The sequence below is a fragment of the Giraffa tippelskirchi genome, chromosome 13 (genome assembly GCF_054371585.1).
Source record: "Giraffa tippelskirchi isolate mGirTip1 chromosome 13, T2T-mGirTip1v1.2.pri, whole genome shotgun sequence".
In the NCBI taxonomy this organism is placed as follows: Eukaryota; Metazoa; Chordata; class Mammalia; order Artiodactyla; family Giraffidae; genus Giraffa; species Giraffa tippelskirchi.
This window is the reverse complement of record NC_137287.1, coordinates 15,488,391-15,497,810: the sequence shown is the minus strand read 5'-3', so window position 1 is coordinate 15,497,810 and position 9,420 is coordinate 15,488,391. Positions and strand designations below refer to the sequence as shown.

General features: G+C 54.0%; 1 protein-coding gene across 5 annotated transcripts; it reads right to left on the bottom strand.

The window, feature by feature from the left end:
* Window positions 1-881: 881 nt before the first annotated feature.
* Window positions 882-9,175, bottom strand: LOC145531214 (zinc finger protein 764-like). 5 transcript variants are annotated; one of them, XM_081553033.1, is made up of 4 exons: window positions 5,542-6,009; window positions 5,274-5,387; window positions 4,018-4,486; window positions 2,553-3,765 (listed from the first exon to the last, which is right to left on the bottom strand). In XM_081553033.1, the coding sequence occupies exons 1-4, from the start codon at window positions 5,738-5,740 to the stop codon at window positions 3,570-3,572; spliced, it is 978 nt and encodes a 325-aa protein (XP_081409159.1). In that variant the 5' UTR covers window positions 5,741-6,009; the 3' UTR covers window positions 2,553-3,569. The 5 variants fall into 5 exon arrangements, with proteins under 5 accessions (XP_081409158.1, XP_081409155.1, XP_081409156.1 ...); XM_081553034.1 differs by having other exon boundaries at window positions 4,018-4,483; XM_081553032.1 differs by lacking the exon at window positions 5,542-6,009 and adding an exon at window positions 8,880-9,175 and having other exon boundaries at window positions 882-4,483.
* Window positions 9,176-9,420: the final 245 nt, after the last annotated feature.

Genomic DNA, 9,420 nt, shown 5'->3' with positions numbered 1-9,420 from the left:
CTGATTCAACAGACTAGGGACAGAGCCCAGGGAGACAGCTGCTTTCTGAAAAGATACCACATGTAATTCTGTGGCAGAAAGGCCTTACTTTGAAAAATACTGGTCTGGGGCAGATTTTAGCCTCTGAATCCTAGTTGTCTTTGCACATACTGTTCCTAGAAAGATACACATAAACAAATATTGCCTCCCCCCGCCACCCCGCCCGGACTTAGGGGGTCTTTGGAGATCAAATCAATACCCTTTACATGGCTTGGACACATTAGGGATAGGCCATGTGGATAGGGCTCAGGTTTTCACTGGTACAGACAAGCATTTCTCCTGATGCACCAAAGAAGCCCTAGAAAAACCCTCTTCCTGGCTCAACTTGCTTCACAGACTGAGCCTCAAAGACCTATGGTAGGTCCCTGGTGGTCCAGTGGTTAAGAATCTGCCTGCCAATTCAGAGGACACGGGTTCAGTCCCTGGTCTGGGAAGGATCCACGTGCCTCGAATGCAACTAAGCCTGTGAGCCACAACTACTGAGCCTGCACGCTCTAGAGCCCATGGTCTGCAACAAGAGAAGCTACTGAAATGAGAAGCCCATATACCACAGCTAGAGAGTAGCCCCCACTTGCTGCAACTAGAGAAAGCCTGTGCACAGCAGTGAAGACCCAGTGTAGCCAATAATTAAAGAGGAGCCCTATCTTTGGGGGGGGTAAGAATCTGTGCCAAGGAGTGAGGAGCTAAGAAGGGGGTAAGACTGAGGCTTAGGTGTTCCATGACACTCAAAAATTGATTAAATGAAGGAAATTTGGGTCAGGAGGGCAGGAAGCAAAGGAGTTGGATTTGGTTTGGGGGCCCTAAGCAAGTCTTGAAAACTTCAAAGTACTCAAGAGAAAGTATTAATTACAATACATTTAATTTGCAAGCTCAGGGCAGGGTCTAGATCTGGCTTTGAGGCCGAGCTGAGAACTGGTATTGCAAGCTGTGCATTCCTCAGGCAGTGCTGAAGGGCAGGATGGCTTCTTTAGGGGATTAAAAGGTAGCTACTACTGCCAAGGTGCCTCTCCTCACGCCCACATCTCCCTTGTGACAGTTGGCAGATTCTCCCAGTGAACTTAAGGCTAAGAGAGGTCTTGGTGGGGCCAATTAGGTTGGAATCAAGTCAGTTCATCAGTTTACCTAAACAGTGTCTTTTCCCCAAATTTTCAACCTCTTCCTTTAGAAGTTCCTTTAGGTTGACAAATCTGGTTTCTTCCTAAGTTAGGCCAGACACAGGGCTGAGTTGTCAGAAGGCAACCAAGGACATAAGCCCTTGCTAATCCTACTTGAGGTGAAAGGTTGTCCTGACCAGTGGCAGGAAAGAGTCTGTCTGTCCATGGCTGGCTGCTTCCATCACCTGGGCAACGCTGGACTCTGACCACAAAGAAATGAGTGGTAGATGAGTAATGGAGTTGCAGGGTGATGGGGAAGGGATTCCGTGCAGAGCTTGAGAATATAGACAAGCACTGTTCCCTCTGGCTACTGACCCCAAATGTCCCTGTTCTGGTTCCCCTTTGCTGGTGATGGAGATCCTAGAGAGTGAAGATGCAAGCTTTGATTTTGTTGGCCCTGGAACTCTCCTCTCAGGCTGGTTTTTCCCTTGCCTTGTTGGCCTTATCACTCATCCTGTACCTGGGCTTCACTGACACTGAGCTGCTCTGTCCCTGTCTGGGAGATGCCTTCAGAACCCTGGCTGAGACACTGGCAAGGAACTCAGGAGTGGTGTGGTAAAGACAGAAGGAAACCAAGAATCCTAGCATCTCTCACCCTGTGTGAGATCTTGGGCAGGTTGCTCAGTCTTTCCCAGTCTGTGTCCCCAACTGCAAAAGGATGGAAAGCCTAAGATCTCTTTCAGTTCAAAAATGTGATGAGGGACTTCCCTGGTGGTCCAGTGGTTAAGACTCTGCGCTTCCTATGCAAGGGGCACAGGTTTGATCCCTGCTCAGGGAACAAAGATCCTACATGCCACAGAGCAAAAGATTAAATAAAATAAAGCCATTTAAAAAAAATGTAATGAGGCCTTCCCATCTGAGCCTAAAATGGCAAAGCCTAAGCCATAGGGGTCTCCCAGGAAGGCCCAAGAAGGGAACAAAGATCCGACATATCACAGGGGCTCTCGGATCCTTTTCCTTCAAAAACAGGAAGTGCAGGTCAGCTGAGAGGTGCTGAGGTGGAGATATCACTTATTTGGGGCAACAGATTCAGTCCTGGAACTTCCCTGGTGGTCCATTGGTTAAGAGTCCACCTTCCAATGGAGAGGATGCAGGTTCAATCCCTGGCCTGGGAACAAAGATCCTACATACAACAGGGCAACTAAACCTGCACCCCACAACTACTGAGCTGGTGTGCCACAACTAGACCCAATGCAGCCAAATAAATAAATATTAAAAAGATTCAGTCCTAACTGCCTCTTCCTGATGATCTGTCCTCTCCAAGCAGGTGCTTCCTTCCATAGGCAATTATGAGGGTGAATTGAGTTGATGGACAAGACAGTCCTTTGTAAACCATAAAATGCAATACGAGCCAAGATCTAACATAAAAGCCTGCTTTTACTTCTCTCCTGCTGCCCTTTCGCAAATGTGCTCTCTACCTGAATCCCTGATTCAAGAACTGAATGCCATAGATTACAGTTTGTAAACTCAAATGACTACAGGAGGGGGCATCCCTAGTGGTCCAGTGGCTAAGACTCAGTGCTCCCAATGCCGCGGGCTCGGGTTCGATCCCTGGTTGGGGAACTAGATCCTGCATGCTGCAACTAAGACCAGCCAAATAAATAAAATAAATACATATTTTTATGTATTAAAAATACATATTTAAAAAAAAATGACTACAGGAGTCCAACAGGTTATGTAAATGAGTAGAAAATGCCAGATGGAGACGGCCTGCTTTGCTAGAGACAGCCATGACAAGTGGCAGCTGACACTGGTCAGGAAGTGCTAAGGAGTTGGCAGGTGGGCTAAACTGAAGAGCCTGGACTCCATTCACAGTGGCCTCTCAGCTCCTGTCAATTGTGGTTTTGTGGGAGCTCAGGTCAAGTGGCCAAATCTTTGGATTTTTTCAAGAGGCCAGAAACTTGTTTGTGTGAAATAGCTTGATTTTTACACCTTAACCAATAATTCGTAACACTTAAAAATGCTGGCTGGTCTAAAAATACAGGTATTGTAAAAGGCTGTTGGGAGACCAGATTCAGTACGTGGCCATCAGTTTTTAAGTTCTGCAGTCAAGTCAGTGGATAAAACAAAATTCTCCACCTCAGCCCTCTTACATGAGAAACAGCCTTTTCCATAGTGGAAGTCTAGGGGGGGTTCTTACCTCAGCCCTGACTCAGCAAAGGGGGCTCTAGAGTCTGGGACCATAGGGGACAAGGTCTCAGATGAAACTGGTGAAGGCCTAAGATAAAACGGTCCTCACCCCCCACGCCCAGGTCCAGCGTCCTCTGGGAATTTTGTGACCTCCCCAGCCTTGCCTGAGTCTGAGGCCCCTGAGGCCATCTTGGGCCTCAGACAATGTCCACATCTTCACCCTTGGCTTTGTCACCCATGAAGCCATCACCCACACTCCTGGAATATCTCTGGGTAATGCTGGAAGCCCACGGGGGGGTCCAGGTCCCCTTGGGCAGAGGCCAGGGGCACAGGCAGCCCACCGGCACCCCCACTCCTGCGCACCCCCGCCCCTGGACGATGGACCCACTGGTGCTTGGCCATGGCTGACTTCTGGCCGAAGCACCTGCCACACTGAGGACAGGCGTAGGGGCGCTCGCCGCTGTGGGTGCGCCGGTGGGCGGCCATCTCGGAGCTCTGCCGGAAGCAGCGCCCGCAGTCTGGGCACGGGTAGGGCTTCTCGCCGGTGTGGGTGCGCACGTGGCGCCGGAGGTCCGAGGCGTGGGCGAAGGCACGGCCACAGTCCGGGCAGGGGAAGGGGGTCTCCCCGCTGTGGACCCGCTGGTGCTGGTAGAGGGCGGAGCTCTGGCTGAAGCAGCGGCCGCAGTTGGCGCAGCGGTAGGGCTTCTCGCCCGTGTGGACCCGGAGGTGGGTGGTGAGGGCCGAGCGCTGGGTGAAGGCCCGGCCGCAGTCCGGACAGCGGTGGGGCCGTTCCCCACGGTGGATGGCCCGGTGCTTGCTCAGAGAGGACGCCTGGCTGAAGCCCTTGCCACAGTCCGGGCAGCCGAAGGGCTTCTCGCCCGTGTGGGTGTAGAGATGCTCCACTAGGGTGGAGCGCCAGGCGAAACTCTTCCCGCACACGTAGCACCCATGCCGCCGGTCAGCTCTGGGGACCGGGGGGTGGGCAGAGAGTGGCGGGCGACCCCGGCGAGGCACCTTCGGTGGCTGCTGCCAACCATAAGGAAAGCCAGCAGAGAGGGGTTTGAGAGCCGTCAGCCGGGGAAGCTGAGCGTCCACAGAAAGGATCTTCCCCAGTGCCTCCCTCCCTCCTCTTTGTCCTTTTTCTGCCTGGTTTCCGGAATCTGCTGGGAGACAAGGGGAGAGCTCAGACCTCAGCTTATCCTGGTCCTTGATGCTCACACCCACTATGGGGACAGAGAAGCCTCTTAGATACAGCTGCCTCTGGGACTCAGCTCGGTACAGGCAGGGGAGTTAGAAGTTACACTTTACCCTCAATCGCACAGGACAGAAAGAAAAACTGTTGAGACAAAAAGAGAAGGAAGGACAGGAGCACGGTACATTCTTGGGGCTGGGGAAATGGGAGTGGGGGGGGGGAAGACAGTTGAGCTAGATCACAGAGCATGAATAGATTAAGTATGCAGCCAGCAGCGGCAACAGCACAAAGAGAGGCATGAAGGGGGCGGACACTGACAAGTTCAAAGGGGCTGGGCACAAGTGCAGCAGGAATACAGGATGAACCAGAGAACAAAACAGTACCAGCCAAGAGAAAGGAGGCTGCAACAAAAATATAACAAAAACAAAGTGAACACAGGAGTTGGTGGAAGAGCTAGAGAACAGGCAAACAGCAGGTGGGGTGATGTGGCGCTCAGAGGAACTTAAGAGACCAGCTAGACGTCAGGGGCTCAGGTTCGGAGGAGCTGGGGAGTGGAGAGGCAGGGATGCCTGGGTCACACTCACGGGCCCTTTCTAGGCTGAATCCAGAAGCTAGGCAGGGATCAGGCATAATAATAGCCTTAGCTGGGAAAGCAATTCAGGCAGGAAACTGATGAGCAGGTAACGAATTGGCAGAGGGTAACATGATGGGTAGGACCCAGAGGAAGTCCCCAGGGGTCAAAGTCCCCACTACTTCACCTGTGTCTGCTTCTGTAAGACACTCTCTCATCTCAGGAGGCCCGGCATCTGGACCCCACAGTTCTGCCTCTTCCTCCACCCAGGAGATGAGGGCTGGCTTGGTGCCTCGGAAGCCTGGAGGGAAGGGGAAGAGAACGCAAGCCTACGCTGCGGGGGAGGCCGCCGCCCACGGTCCCGGCTTCCTGGGGCCTCCCACTACACGTGCAGGATCCAGAGGCTGGGCGGGGTGGACTGGGGTGTGAGCACAGGCGAGCAGGTGGGGCCTCACCGAGCGCGCCCAGGTGGCCATAGGTCTCCCGCATCACGTCCCGGTACAGGGCCCTCTGCGCGGGCCGCAGACACCCCCATTCCTCCGGGGAGAAGTACACGGCCACGTCCGCGAAGCTCACGGGCTCGGATGTCCCCCCCTGGGGCCCGACCCCGTTAGGTTCCCGCGCCGCAGGGAGCGGGGCCGGGGGCGGCGCCATCGTAAATGCCACTCGGGCGGCGGGCCGGCGCCACCCCTACCCGCCGGGGTCCGCGGAGCCTCCGAGATCCAGAACGCTCCCCGGCCGGGCTCAAGATAGGGGCGCGGTCGGGAGGCCGGGAGAGCAGGAACGGCCCCTCGAGGGTCCACGGGGGTGGCTGCACACTGAGGGCAGGTGGCTGAAGGTGCTCTCCTGAGATGGCGGCCACGCGGCCCCACGCATCTCACTCCCGCGCCATCGTGCCCGGATGACGCCACCCGGCTGTCTCCAGGTGGCTTTGTCTTCGAGCCCTTAGCCAACATGGCCGCGGCGGCTACAGGCGCCCGAGAAGGCGCCGCCACCGACCCGGGGGGGTGGGGGTGGGGGTGGTGGTGGCGGGGGGTGGCGTTCTCCTGAGCGCGGCGCCGGGCCTCGGAGGCGCGGCGGCTGGGCTTCCCCGCCGGGTCCCCGCGCCCGCCGCGCTGGAGGCCTCGCCGCCGCCCCTCTCAGGCTTGGAGCAGCGACCTCCAGCCTCGACCCTGGCCCGCTCCGCGCGGTGATTTCAGACGTTAGGTCTTGTGGCTGGCCCATCGCTGGGTAACCGCACGCTTCCCCCAGTGTTGAGGGTAAAAGAATGGAGCGGGTAAAAGAAACTTCTCTATTGGAAACTTGATCGAGCTATAGAACTTCTGGGAACTTCAGTTTCAGGAGATCGTGGGGGCAGCCGGGGGAGGGTAGGATGAGGTGAGAAAGGTCGGGAGGACCCTCTTTCTGTAAGCTTACCCCCTCCCCACGTACCCTTCGGGACGCCTCCCAAACATCCATTTAGCTCTAGCTCAAGGCAAGTTCCTTGAATTCCTGGTCCCAGAGCCACCGAGCCCTGGCATGGATGGCCCACGAACACCTCAGATTTTGCAGGCTCAAGCTGAACTCATCCTTTTTTTCCCTCTGCCTGCCGCTCCTGGGGTCTTGTCTTAGCAAATGGCACCAACTCTCTTCATCATTTTTACCTCCAAGCTCTCTCTCACTGGACACATTTATTGACTGCCTACTCAGTGCTTCCCACAAGCCTTCATAAATATACCCTGCCCTAAGAAGCCTTGATATTTTCCCTTTGGCCAGATAATTCAATCACTGCATTTCACACACTTCATGGACATGTGCTTCACATTTGCTGCTCTGGGGGCTTACTCTGGAGCTTTGGTGTGTTTGCCTCCTTCCCTTCAAAGGCCTCCCTGAGACCTTCGCAGACTCCTTGTATCTGGTGACTGCTTCTCCCCAGGGCAGGTGGGCAAGTAAAGAACTGATCTCTGAACTTCCCTGGTGACCCAGTGGCTAAGACTCTGCACTGCCAGTGCAGGGAGACCTGGTTTGATCCCTGATCAGGGAACTAGATCCCACAGGCTGCAACTAAGTTTGCATGCCAAAACTAAAGATCCCGTGTGCTACCATGAAGATCGAAGATCCTTCGTGCTGCAACTAAGATTCAGCACAGCCAAAAAAAAATTTTTCAACAGAAGAAGGGAAGGGGAAGACATAAACTTGGGAGGGGTCAGCCTGGCCAAAGAGAGAGGCTTGTTGGAGGGTGGACAGTAGAGGACAAGGACTAAGGGCACAGAGTTGACTAGGGGCCCTAATCCTCCTCGCCTCTCAGGCCCCCTGAAAGACAAAAGAGACAATAGAAAATTTCCATTAAGAGTGAAGGCTTTTGGTCACCTGTCAGTGCCCATCCCCATCACACACAGACCTGGAAGAGAGCCCTGGGTAGTGCTAGAAACTTGCAGGGGGGTCTGGACCCTCCTGGAGAAGAGCCTAGGGCAGAGTCTGCTCCCCTAGATGGGACCCTGAGGGCCACGGCACCAGGCTGGTGGGTCCTGTCAGTGCCCATCCCCATCACACACAGACCTGGAAGAGAGCCCTGGGTAGTGCTAGAAACTTGCAGGGGGGTCTGGACCCTCCTGGAGAAGAGCCTAGGGCAGAGTCTGCTCCCCTAGATGGGACCCTGAGGGCCACGGCACCAGGCTGGTGGGTCTACTAGTGGCCTCTGGCTGCAGCACCTTCCACTGTGGGGACAATAGTAAGACTCCTTGCCTGTGTGAGTCAGCAAATAGCATGAAAGGTATGGCACTAGCTGCAGGTGAAGGGTCCCTCTCCAGAATGCACTGGGCCCGGACTCCCCTGGCAGTCCAGTGGTTGAGACTCCATGCTTCCATTGCAGGGGGTCCACATTCAATCCCTGGTCAGGGAACTAGATCCCACATGCTGCAACGAAGAGTTCACATGCCACAACTAAGACCTGGCTTGGCCAAATAAAATAAATATTAAAAAAAAAAAAAAAAAAAAGAGTGCACTGGGCCAAGTTGAAGGTAAAGGTAAAGGATAATTGCAGTCCGGATGGGGATGAAGGTAAGTCCTCAGTGCCAGGTGTTGAAGCTGGGCACAGGCTGAGGGCCTGGGAAAACCCTGACTACAGGAAGCCTTGGCCACAGGCTCAAAGACCACATCAGTGTCTCTGACTCCAGGGCCTCATGACGACTCCCAGATAGACTCCTTCTGCTGACCCCTTCCAAATGTATCACTTTTCTGAATGAGTGCTGGGAAACAAATTCAAAACTTACATTTTTCCCTATTAACTCTCCAAGGCCTACTCATGTTCAGGCTGATAGAATCAAACTTCACGAGGACAGAAGCATTCAGTGGGTACCCAGTCCCTGGAAGCCCCCTTCTAGACTATGAGCCAGTTGAGGGCTTGCAGGTCAGGGACATTTCCACCCACTCTAGGGTCAACAGAGGAGATACTCTCAACCAGAGGAGCAGCTGTTATAGGGACCAGGGACCTGAGAGACAGATATACTGCCTCCATACTAAACTTTTATTTTTTGGCCATGCTGTGGGACGTGCCTTGGGAGCACGAAATCTTAACCACTGGACTGCCAGGGAAGTCTCAAACTGCCTCCCTCCTAAACTTGAATTCACACATGGCCACTGACCTTTGGATGATTCATGAAGTATGACCTAATCATGGGACCAAGGGATGCCTCAGAGCCAATTAAGTGAGACAGAGAAGGTCGAGATTGCAGTCTCCAGTGGGTGTCATAAATTCAGACCAGCAAAAACTAGTAACGTCAGCAGTAAAGAACATGCAGGGGGTGTTTCTTACTCAACAAACGTTTTCCCCTTCCAGCTGGAACTGGGACATCGCTTCTGCTTCTCATCTTTCTGGCTTTCTTTCAGACTTCCTACTCCTGGGAATCCTGAGCATCTGTCCCCCACAGCTGGGTCTCCTGCTCCACCCACTTGATGAGGGTTGGTTTGGGGTCTGGCAAAACTGGGACTCCCTGGTGGCTCAGATGGTAAAGAATCTGCCAGAAATAATGTGGGACATGCGGGTTTAATCCCTGGGTCGGGAAGATCCCCTGGAGAAGGGAATGGCAACTCATTCCAGTATTCTTACCTGGAGAATTCCATGGACAGAGGAGCCTGTCAGGCTACAGTCCATGAGGTCACAAAGAGACACAACTGAGCGACTAGGCACACCACACACTGGGCACCTCATATATGCCAGGCATTGTTCTAGATGTTTTAAGAGGATTCCAGGTAGGAGATTTGCTGGCAAAGGTGCAGAGAGGACTTTTGGGCAGATTGTGCTCAGGGCTAGAGATGGACACAGAGCCGCAGTTTGGAGACTTCCAGTACAGGGC